This window comes from Copadichromis virginalis, linkage group LG14, assembly GCF_057382275.1.
Source record: "Copadichromis virginalis isolate Kocher_CV1m ecotype Utaka linkage group LG14, C_Virginalis_male_GT1.1, whole genome shotgun sequence".
NCBI classification, from domain to species: Eukaryota; Metazoa; Chordata; class Actinopteri; order Cichliformes; family Cichlidae; genus Copadichromis; species Copadichromis virginalis.
In genome coordinates this window covers 34333014-34344835 of record NC_140631.1, presented here as the reverse complement: position 1 = coordinate 34344835, position 11822 = coordinate 34333014, and the positions used below count along the sequence as shown (strand labels likewise).

At 38.5% G+C, this 11822-nt stretch overlaps 2 protein-coding genes across 3 annotated transcripts; one reads left to right on the top strand and one right to left on the bottom strand.

Annotated features, from left to right (window-relative positions):
- The first annotated feature begins 600 nt into the window (after nucleotides 1-600).
- Nucleotides 601-8532, top strand: spartb (spartin b). Of its 2 annotated transcripts, none has more exons than XM_085430570.1 (8): nucleotides 601-743; nucleotides 1398-2223; nucleotides 3993-4190; nucleotides 5089-5248; nucleotides 5384-5578; nucleotides 5671-5829; nucleotides 6373-6463; nucleotides 7438-8532. In XM_085430570.1, exons 2-8 carry the CDS (start codon nucleotides 1402-1404, stop codon nucleotides 7640-7642), a joined length of 1830 nt encoding a protein of 609 aa, XP_085286696.1. In that variant the 5' UTR covers nucleotides 601-743; nucleotides 1398-1401; the 3' UTR covers nucleotides 7643-8532. The 2 variants fall into 2 exon arrangements, with proteins under 2 accessions (XP_085286696.1, XP_085286694.1); XM_085430568.1 differs by having other exon boundaries at nucleotides 601-919.
- Nucleotides 8533-9803: 1271 nt separating this feature from the next.
- LOC146694418 (uncharacterized) lies at nucleotides 9804-10965 on the bottom strand. Its single transcript, XM_085430572.1, has 3 exons — nucleotides 10910-10965; nucleotides 10739-10799; nucleotides 9804-10653 (listed from the first exon to the last, which is right to left on the bottom strand). The coding sequence occupies exons 2-3, from the start codon at nucleotides 10773-10775 to the stop codon at nucleotides 9911-9913; spliced, it is 780 nt and encodes a 259-aa protein (XP_085286698.1). The 5' UTR covers nucleotides 10776-10799; nucleotides 10910-10965; the 3' UTR covers nucleotides 9804-9910.
- Nucleotides 10966-11822: the final 857 nt, after the last annotated feature.

The window sequence follows — 11822 nt, the reverse complement described above, 5'->3', positions numbered from 1 at the left end:
GAGATCTGTGTCTCCTTCTTGGCTTACCTTTGCAACAGTAAAATATCACTGTAATGGCAGCATGTCTGGGATACTGCGATGCTGAAAAATCAACATATTGTCAGCCACATGCTTACCTGATGGCATTGCATGTCAGATCAAAATTAGAATTTTCTGCATTCATAGTGAATCATCCAAGATTTCCCCAAAATTTGGTTAATAGCTTCAAAGAAAAAAATTATAAATATATTTTTTAAAAACAAACAAACAAAACAAAAACCTTAGCATGGCTTGAGACTGTTGAAAATGCTGCATTGTGAACTTGCTTTTTATCATAAGTTCAGCTAGTTTGCATTATTGATGAGAAGTCCTAAAAGGTGTCTCTTTATTAATATTAAGAAATATATTTACACTGCCACCGCATCATTCAGTCACCGTTTTTGAATCTATATGGAAGTGTGTATAAGTGCATAATTTCTGCTTGATATTAATGGGACTGAAATTTGATTTAATGGAAAATAAATTGTTGCAGTTGCTCACTATGACCAATAGATGGAAGTGTCCCCTTATTCAAATGGTTCATTTATCAGTAGAAGCTATTTGAATGGGTGCTTAGTGACCTCTTGTGGTTATGGTGACGAACTACAAAAATTGTCAAGTTTAGGTGGCGTTTCACTACTTCCGGTATCTATTTTTTTAAAAGGGGGCTGACATGTGATCGTATTGGGCACGTCGGGTCGGTCGTGGAACTTTTGCTTTGAAAGGTCAGTAATGACCTCATGACACCACTAGGCTCTCCTTTACTTTAGGGAGTCGTCCAGCAGCGAAGTCTAGTTTATTTACTCAGGTTGCCGATTGAAGTTATCACTCTTTGCTAGCTAGGAGGAACGTTAGCAGGCCAATTAATAAGCTGTTCTTTGGTGTTTTTCCGCTCTCTAAGGTAAGAGCTAATATCATTCGCTATTAGGTGAGTTGGAGCTAGCTGACAGCTAGTAGTTATCACTAATTACGACTTCACGTGTTATATATATATGTTGCTGTCGGTACACTAAAATCGTGGCATAGCTCCTGACTTTGTCCGAACGCAGATGTTAGCTCTTGTTGATCTGTGTTAGCAAGTTTAACACGAGGATTAGTGTGTTTAAAGCCTGTTTTAGTGGATCGTTTTAAACCAGTAACACTGACGTACGTAACGAAAATAAACCAGGTAACATGTGATCTAGAAAGACCAAGAGGGCCATTTGCGCGATGCGTTTCACTTCTAAGTGACTTGTACTTGTGATCAAGTTTGGGGTCGAAGTTAAGTAAGCAGTAAAATATCATTTGAATAACCTTTAGCCATTTCAAAGTCTAGCCAAGATAATCATTTCCCTGCATGTGCTGTACTTAATAGAAATTTACCAATTGTCTTGTTTCAGAGCAATGGAGAAAGCTAAACAAGATGCATTTGATAATGCCAGACTTCAAGTGATCAAAGATGGCTATGAAAGGGCCTTCGAGTGCATCAATAAAGGACTCACTGCAGATGAAGCCGGAGACAAGAGTCAGGCCCTGGAGCTCTACAAAAAAGGACGACAGCACCTTCTTAGGGCTATCAGTGTACCTTCGAAGGGGGAAGAGTGTGTTGGCAACTCCTGGGAATCAGCAAGGCAGATGCAGCAGAAGATGCAGGAGACCCTGAACAACATCACCACCCGCATGGCCATACTAGAGACCAGCTCTGACCCTGAATCTGCAGTATCTGCCCCTGATGCAACAAGCATTTCTGCAAAAGGTCTCTACCCAGGACTTCCCACCACAGAGAAGCCAGTACGGCCGCCTCCACCAGACATTCCTTCTGCTAATGGTCAGCCAGCTAGAGCTGTAGGAGGTTTGCCTCCAAGCGGAGGAGTGGGTCTACCCCTCTCACCTACCAGACCCTCTGCGGTTCCTGCCGAACAGCCTCCAGCCTACTCTCCTCAGGCAGCCGATGGTCACATATCAGTCTCATATGGAACAGATTCAGGGGAGATGTCATTGGTCGGGGAAGAGTTCTACAGTCATACATCTAACTCGACACCTTCCCCTCAGATCATAGGTGAAGATGGAGAGGAGCTGCTGTACATTCCCAACGGTGTGCAGATATTTTTTGTCACACCTGAGGGGCAAGTGAGCGCTCCCTCATACCCCGGCTACCTGCGGCTGGTGAGGTTTACCAGCGATCACTCAGACAGAGTGCCTAATCGACCACCAGCATTTCTGCAGGTGAGAGGGGGAAAATTATTTTATTTATTTATATATATATATCTTTTTACTTTGTTATTTTAAAATTATACATTCATGTGGTGTTAAGCAATCACTCAAAAAATATGTTATCAATTCTCTTCCTCCTTTTCTTTTTTGTGTCCCTTTACCCGATTTCATAAGATGTTTGCTCAATTTCTTAATATCCGCATTACGATGAGTCATCAGCAGAGGGACATAGGCCGGTTAAAGATCAATGTCCCTCCTTCCTAAGGACAGAGTCATGTGAGGGTTGTTTACCTAATGCCCTAGTCCCAGTAGGTAGGTTAATGGCTATGATGTCATCCTCGGCAGAATCCCAGACATGAATCAGATTTGGGGCACAGGTGACAATATTCAGAAAAAGAAATGAAGTTATTTGGAGTGTTCATATGTGTAGGCATGTGCACTATGCCAAGATGATGTGTGAACTTAATTTTCCGTTTTAAAAAGAAAATGACAGTAGCTAGGAGCTAGATGGGCATGCAGCTCCCAAACTGACAGGTGTATCTAAATGTATTTTAATATAAATGAAAAAGTATAAAGTTTTTTTTTTAGTAGGAGGTGGGGTTTTTTTTTTTGTGTGTGTGTGTGTTTGTTTGTTTGTTTGTTTTTACACATTTAAAACTAAAGCAGTGTTTGAACATTAATATCTCAAAGACCTTTAAAGATGAAAACCTTGACCTTTACCTGTAAATTGAATGAGGATGTGCACTTAAAGCCAAATTAAAAACCAGAATCTTCTAGGAAGCTAGAGTACCCACACAAACACTTGGAGAACATGCAAACTCAACACAGCAAAATGGTGGAGTCGAACTCAGGACCTTTTTGCTGTGAGGCAATAGTGCTAGCCACTGCACCACCTGTTTCGTAAAATGTGTAGAATCACATATTAACATGAAATTGTTAGTCACAAAAATAAATAAAACACTGTTATTTGGTAGTGGGGGTTTTTGTGTTTTTTGGTTGTTTTTGTTTTTTTTATTGGGGGGGGGGATTTTTTTAACATATCACATGGGTTGTGAATCTTCACAGATGAGCATGATGTAGTTTGAGATGCTTTCCAGATTTTTCTTTTTCTTTTGACTTGAAATAAGTTGCTTAATACAAACCAATGATGCAGTGAAATCAAAGGTTGTGAGGTGTTTTGAACTGCCAAGTTGGATTTGTACAGGTCAACACCGCAACCAGTCAATGATAAGATAAGAAAGGGTTTGGAGGTATGTAGACAGCTTAAGCTCTTTATTAAGAGACTAAATCAATAACACCAAATGGCTCTAACCTATTCAGGATTATTTGTTATGATTACATTTGCCTTTCATGCCACTAGTGTCATGAGACTAAAATTTGCCTATTTAGTGGGGGATTTCCCAGGTGTTATTGAAAGTGTGTGACATCAGTGATTCACATGAGTGCAAGTAATTACGTAAACCCAGCTTACACAGTTATGCTCTGTAATCTTGTTAGACATGCAGCAATCACAGGATGACTGTGTACTCTAGTTTGTCTCACTGTGTTGTGCAGAAGCACCATTTGTAAAACCAGGATTCATTCAAGGTTACTTTTGAAAACTTCTAGTAAAACAAAATGTCTGCAGACTTCTTTCTCCTGTTAAATGTAACTTTCACCTCAATTCACTTACTATACTATATTACACACATCATTTCATATCATAGTATACCTGTTTTGATTTGTTTTTAATCACATTTTCCATTTGTTGCATTTTCTTCACTTTCTTTTGATCCTGGCAGGTGTGTGACTGGCTGTACCCTCTCATGGCCATGAACTCTCCAGTGTTACTCTGTAACACTGGTGTGTTTATGTTTCCGGACATGATGGCACCAGCTCCAGGGTATTATGTGGGAGTGGTTTTGTCCTCTGAGCTCCCTGCTACAGACAGAGGACTGTTTCAGGACCTGTTGTCCCAGATGACAGATCTGAGGGTTCAGGTCAGTGTGTTTCACTGTGGTTAGATCTGCAACAGCATGAAATATTTGGTATTATCTGGCAAACAATTGCAAACAGAGACCAGGCTGTAAGGCCTGTGTTTCCCAAACAGTAGAGTCTGTGGCTAAATATATCCCCAAACAGAGATCATGCTGTATTTGATTTCTGTGTTTAAAGAAATAACAAGATTATTTTTTTTAAACTAGAAAATCTAAACTTTCCCAACTTCAGATTTTTTAAATTCCAGTTTAATTGTTTTGTTGATTCTTACACAAACAACACTTTTGATGCTGCACTCTGCTGTATTGTTGGCTTGCAATGAAACTCTTGCTGCTGCTTATTTCTGATCTAGCAGCCCTCCCCAAATTACCCCTGCCTCAGCATTGTGGGGATTTGACTCAGGCAGGTGAGGAGAATTAATCAGTTATAATGCTCTTATCTGCAGCAGTTAGAACCTTAGAGCTTCAGCTGAAAGACAAGTGCCAGTTTAGCCATGATGGAGGTGTCATTTTGATTGGAGTGACACCAGGCAAGGTCATTTTTAATGAATGCACACAGCCTAATTATCTTGTCAAATGGAGGTGATATCACATCAGAAAGTAAGCATTTTTTTTAATTTCTTTATTATTCAGTCTAATAGTATACCAGAGATTTTTAGCTCAAATCTTTCGTTACAGCAGAGAGATGTTTTTAAAATGGCAGTCTGTTTGAGAGCAAACAAATAGCGCATTGTAATGAGGAGTGCAGAATGAGAGGATGCATTGTGTGCATTGGGGGGTTACTGGGAGACGAACATCTGTAGATGTGTGCAGCTTCCACAAGTTGTCCAAAGTATTTATTTTCATCCCACACTGTCTGTCTTCATTCTGCACTGGCTAACCAATGTGTCTCTATGATCAGGCTCCAGAAGAAGCTGCAGATACCATTAATCTCAGCCAGAAGGTGTCTGTTGATACACCTGAGCAACCAGCAGAGGCTCCTGCAGAGACTCCAGCAGAGACTGAAGAGGAAAAGACTTTACCTGAATGGAGTGAAAAGGTGGCAAGCGGGATCCTGACAGGTAAGCAGTGTCTCTTAAGTTTTTAATATCATTGTTTTACAAAGTTAGGAGTTTGGAATTGGATTGTTTATGAATATAGGTCAGCAGTCCTCACTAATGATCACTAACGCTGTCTGCCCTGTGTGATCCTGTCAGGTGCATCCTGGCTAAGCTGGGGACTGGTCAAAGGAGCTGAGTACACAGGCATAGCCATTCACAAAGGGGCAGCTAAACTCAGAGAACATATCACTCCAGAGGACAAACCCACCCCCGTCAGCCCCACAGTCACAAAAGGCCTCCATGTTGCCAAGCAAGCTACAGGAGGAGCTGTCAAAGTCAGCCAGTTTCTAGGTCATTAAGTCATCTTCAGTCAGCATTTTTTACTGTCCTTGAGTGTTAATTTGGCAGTGAACTTATAATTTACTAATGCTTTCTTACTGCAGTGGATGGCGTGTGTTCTGTTGCTAGCTGCGTGGGTCGAGAGTTGGCTCCACATGTGAAAAAACACGGAGGCAAGCTGATCCCAGAGTCTATGAAGAAGGATAAAGATGGGCGTTCCAACATTGATGGAGCCATGGTGGTGGCTGCAAGTGGTGTGCAAGGTAAAGTTAATTTTCACTTTATATTCTTTAAAACATTTTTTTTGTTTTTTTGGGTTTGTTTGTTTTTTATTAAAAACCATATTTTTTATTTGTTTGTACTTTTATATATACACAGACGTTTTTGAAAAGACCTTTTGGTCATTTGTCACATGACCAGAAATTAAAAAAAATAAATAAATAAGAGCTCTTCTATGACAAGTGTGTAGAGGATAGTATTCAGATTAAAACACCTCAGCCGTGCTGTGTATTGTCATGCACTGGCAGAGAGCATGATAAAAAAGCATTTTTTGTTTTGCTTTTCCTGCATTGACCACCACATCCTTTTCACCAGGTTTGGCACCCTCTGACTTTGCCCTCTTTCCCAAAATTCAGCTTGAATGTCTGCTGTGTAAAATAGCAGCTATTCTGGAAATGTTACCGTTAAAAACACGCTTCAAGGGAATTTTGTCCAGTCTGAATCTGATGTATTTCATTATTACGCCCTTTGCATAAATGTATCTACCCTTACAAACACATACAAATAATACTCTTGTGTTTTCCCAGGATTTGCAACCATGTGGACAGGTTTGGAAGTAGCAGCAAAGGACATAGCTACAAGTGTAGCTTCAGAAACAGTGACCACCGTAAAACACAAGTAAGAAATTAAATAAATATAGTTTAATTACTTCTGACTACTGTCACTGCTTGAATGTGCACATATGCAATTTTTTGATCAGCACTGCTCGGGAGACGGGTTTTTGATGTGTATGTTGTAAATGACTGCATACATTGTGTAAGCAAAAACCAAAAGTGCACTCACTCTCTTCAATTTGCTTTGCAGATTTAGGGGTCTACAAAACAACTGACACTCCTAATGAGACAAAGTGTAATTTTTCCTGATTCTCCACAACTGTTTAATGCTTTTCACTTCTAATTGTGCACATAACACAAGCTTCTGGGTTTTTTTGTTCTCTTTAACAAAGCACTCTTCAGCCCTATGCTGTACCAGTTCACTCCCTTTTCTTGTGTGCCAATTTGGATTACGGGGCCTCTTTAAGTGATTCCATTGATTTCTAACAGTGTTTCTGAAGGAAATGTTATAATTGACAGTATTTTCATCCTGCCTGCCTCAACGGGTTCTCGTGTTCTAAGAAATTCTGCAAAATGCAAAATTCACATCAGAGTTAAAAACTGGTTTCAGGAGGGAAATTCTTAAAATGTTCTTATAATGATGGAAATCTGCCGTACTGTTTCTTTCTTTGAATACGTTTTGGCTTCGTTAGGCATTCCTGGGAAATCACTAAGCTGGACTCTACAGTATTACATTTGCTTTGTTTTTGCATGCATGTGTCAATACAAGTTGATTTGGTTAGAATTTGTAAATGAAATTGGCCAAAAATGATCTTCCCATCTGCTTCCAATTGGGTAAAATTGCCAATATTCTGGCAAACAAATGTATTTATTCCAGATTGCACACTTGCATGCACTTGCAACCCTCACTCCCTCACAGAAATTCACTCGACGCATGATGGCATCTTTACAGTCTTTGCACTACATATTAATTAATTCTTCCCATACCCTCTTCTCCCCGCCTCTCGCTCTGACCTCTCACTCAATCTGACTCTGAAGGTACGGAGCAGCGGCAGGACAAGCCACAGACCACGCTGTCAATTCTGCCATTAATGTCGGTATCACTGCCTTCAATGTTGACAACCTGGGGATCAAAGCTGTGGTGAAAAGGACTGGCAGGCACACAGCGCAAGCACTTTTGGAAGACTACAAGATTCAGAAAAAACCTGAAAATGGGACTCAAGTGGAGAAGTTGGAGAAATAGCTGGTAGTGTCCTGCCTCATTCCCACAGCAATGCCTTAAAACAAAATTTATAATTTCTATTAAATCATTCTATATTTAATATTCTTTATTTATAAAACTGGTTCTAGATTTACAAGGTAACTACTGATTATATTCATATCCTATAGTTTGATACTGCTTGGAACTTGCACTTTAATATTTATGTAATACAGGAAGATTGGACCTAAATGTGAAGGACCTGAAAATTATATAATACACACCAAAAGATTAATTATAAATGATACAATATCCTACATAACATTTAATTCATTTTGAACTGTTTAACACTGCTGTTTGTATGAAGAAAGCTTTGTTCTTGAATAGAGACATAATTATTTAATATGCATTTGTGTGTTTCCCATAATAGCAAATGTGTTTTAAACAAAAGATGATGAAATATATGTGTGCATATTTACTTTCACATATATTTAAGACCAAAGTAATACCAGCTGTACTGTTTCACTATGGTGTTGAAAATGTCAAGTTATCTCTGCTTCTAACTGTGCCTTCAAATATCAAATGATAACATTAAAAATTAACATTTCAAGCTCCAAAATTTGACTAAAACACAACAGATTCGGGACAAGTATGTAGTCTCTCTATACTCAATCAGTAACCAGTAAGATGTAAATGCATCTCAGGAGTCTAAAAGATGTTGTGCTCCAGTCTGCAGGGCTTGCTTCTGTATTTTCGACTTAGTTGTAGCCATGTTATTTTTAAATGTGGCTTATTGTATTTCATAAAAAATTCACTGTAATATGTAAACAAATATCCCGAAGAGTATTTGTAATGTTTAAATGGCCTCTAGTTGCACATTGAGATTTTGTTCCCAGCTGAATTACTCAATAAAGATGAAGACTAAATGAAGCATCCTTAGGAGTCTAAAGTAAATATTTTGTGCCAGCAGAAGTGCATATTTGCGAGTGCAGTCAATTACTTTTAATTCCTCAGGAGTTAGGGAAGTTAAGTGTGAACTATGAGCCTAGTACCTCCACCTAGTGGCGACCATTCAATCAAGCTTAATTTAACCATGTACATTCATGTCTCCTGAATGGGTGATCCAGATTAGTTTTCTTCTTTAATACCAGCTAAACACGAGGTAAAATTAAGTGCAGGTACAAAGAGATTTGTGAAAAAGCCTTGAGCCAGCCCCTTAGTTACTTTTGCTTGCAAGGAGCCAGACGTTGTCATTTTTATTTAGTTATTAAAGTGGTCTTGACCAGTAGTTCTCCAGGCTTCCTGGAAATATTCCAAACCTTTTTCAGATATTGGCTGCTTTTCAACCATTTTCAGTCCAGTTCTTGTACCTGACAATTTTTAGAGGAATGTTCAAAGCTACTTAACACAATTTAAGTACAAAAGAAATGTTTTGTGCTTAACATTGATAAGCAACATTCATGCAATAAAAAGGCTTCCAACTCGAGGGATGAACCAATGTTGTCTCTACAGGCAAAGAACCAGTTTTAAACTTTATCTTTAGGCACTTTGAAAAGAAAAAAGACGTTCATAAGTACTGAGGTTCAAGCTTGTCAGAATTTAACAAATTAAAATATACTGCATTTCCATTAATGTTTGTACATTTCACTGATTACTGTATCATTTCTCATTTTGCCAAAAAAAAAAAAAAAAATTTAGGGGGCTTAAGACTTACACATATTGAATATTTACATTCAGTACATAAATTATTCCATTTATTTCAGCAGCTTATAAAGATTTTTCAACTGATAAGATGCCATATCTTTACTCAAACTTCACATAGGTATCCAGTCCAGTTGTTTGTTTAGCATCTCATTTTTAATGTACTCGCTGGAGAGGGAAAAGCAAATTGTAATAATTGCAAATGCAGCATTTTGCCTGTGTTCGTCGGTTTTATATTTCAAGATTAAATGCTTTGAGGTTTCTAGTGGAAATTATGACTCATCTTTACTATAATTCCTACAATGATGCACTGAAAAATTAAAGATGTTACTCAATATGAAAAGAAATGTCATCTGCATCAGTCTGACAATGCAGGGGGAAAAATGCAAACATTTTTATCAAATATTGGCAAAACACGTTTAATGAAGTCTGCAGACCGAACTGCATAAATACCTCATGGTGTTGCTATAAGCTAATCATTTCGAAACTTTCTGTATATGCGGTCTAAACATCTTTTATACACAAATTAAAATAAAAAGGAAAGAAAAAAAAATACAGCCGTCTCTCTACTAGCTGGTCATTTCAAACTGCAAAGTTGCAGTAACTTTGTACTTAATCAGGACCCGTTTCAGGGGAAAGGACAAAATCTACAAGATTAGGATCAGGGAAGCACAAGTTACTACTGCTATCCAAAAGCAAATCGAGCCAAAATGGACTAACCACATCACACTGACTGTCTGTTAAAAGGCTACTGCAGTTGGCACTGTCTGGGAAAAGTCTTGAATCGCACAAAGCTTCTGAAACTGCAAGAGTGACGTCATCAGAGCTTGAAGGTTCCCTTTGAAGTTTACATGGTGAGATAAGTAGTTGGCTTGTAAAATCTACTGATACAATGTCAGGTTGGCTAACCTGAGGTAAGTCAGTGTAACACACTTCAGTTTTTTCAGGTGGGGTATAGGCTTGGCCACAATGACCTGATAGGAAAGTAACAGGATCCACCTGGTGAGAAGCAGCATCCCATAACATATGGCTTGAAGATGAGCTGGGTAAAAAAGTGTGGCTGATATCTGCTGATGTGAAAGCACATGAAGTTGCATTCATAAATGCGGTGGCTGAATTTATCCAGTTATTTTCCACAAATTGAAATGAGGCAGAGAGAAATTGATCCTGGCACACTGGCAGCATTTGTCCTCGGGGAACAGTCGATTTATCCAACAATATTGGCGGGGCATGTGCTGTGGTCAGGCTGCGCGCTCGAGGAAGTGTTTCATCCATCGTCAGAGGACTATTTGTTGTGATAGATGGCTGATTTACTTCTTTACAGAGGTCTTTCTGAGGGCATCGTGAGACACGATCTGAAATTTAGCAGGATGTTAACAAATACAACAATGTACCAAAGAGATTTTTTTTTTTTTTTTTAAATGAAAAACAATTCCTCACTTGACGTTTTAACAGCCGGCTTTGTCCTCTGAAGCATTCTTTTTTAAGCCTGATCGTTTTTCTGTTAGAAAAAAAAAAACAAAAACCAGACAGTCAGCTTGGTATTCTTACCATTTAGCGAGTTAAAAATAAATCATCTGAGTGTTCAAAACTCTTATTTGGATTGTGTACCTTTTCTTTTGTGATCTCTGTATGCTTTTCCAGAAAATGCTGGAATTCATCTCAACCACTCAACCTGGGAAAGGAAAAAAAAAAAGAACATTAAAATGATCATAACATTTACTTATAATATTGATATCAGGATGCATTAGACCTACTTTAGACAGAATACCTAAGGGAAGAGTCTCTTTCAAATAGCTTATATAATTCGCGGTGAGCTCTAGTGTGTCTGCTATGTCTAACTGACCGTTGACAAAGGGCAGAAGACCACACAAGTGTTGACAAGATGTTCTGATTTGAAGCCTGGGAACATGTCAATATGTGCAGTAAAGAAGTTACAGTTACGGTGGTGAGGTGAAACCATACAGGAAATGGCCAAGGAAGAGTTTTTGGTTGCTTTGATAGCACACCCTGGAATTGTGAAAGTCTAACCTCCGCCTCTGTTCTTTGCAGCAATGACTGATTGAAGTCTGGAACTCACTTTTCTGTGAAGAAGAAGGGTAACACTTCTCCGTGGTAGGTTCATTTTTTTTTTTTTTTTTTTTTTTTTTTTTTATCTCATCCTCAAGCCTGAGGAGAAAAAATATCTCTGACTGTCATAACACACAATGACAATGTATTCAGAAACTTTTAAGAACACATCAAAATGACTTTTTCCCTTACTGCTCAGGTGCTGAAGATTTATATGACTGCAGTTTTTGGCTCCTGAGTTTGTCTGAAAGAAGTGCAACCAAAGGTTAATGTACTGTTAGCATACACTGTCAAGGTGCTGTTCTAAAGGCTGGAGTTACTTCCTTATTTTAAATAGAAACCTTTGTAAGGAGCATTAGAAAGTTAAGCTTTGTATAGACTTTGTAACCACAGCACCATACATACATTTAATGCATGAATAAAACATTTTAAATCACGGAGTAAAACTGGAATG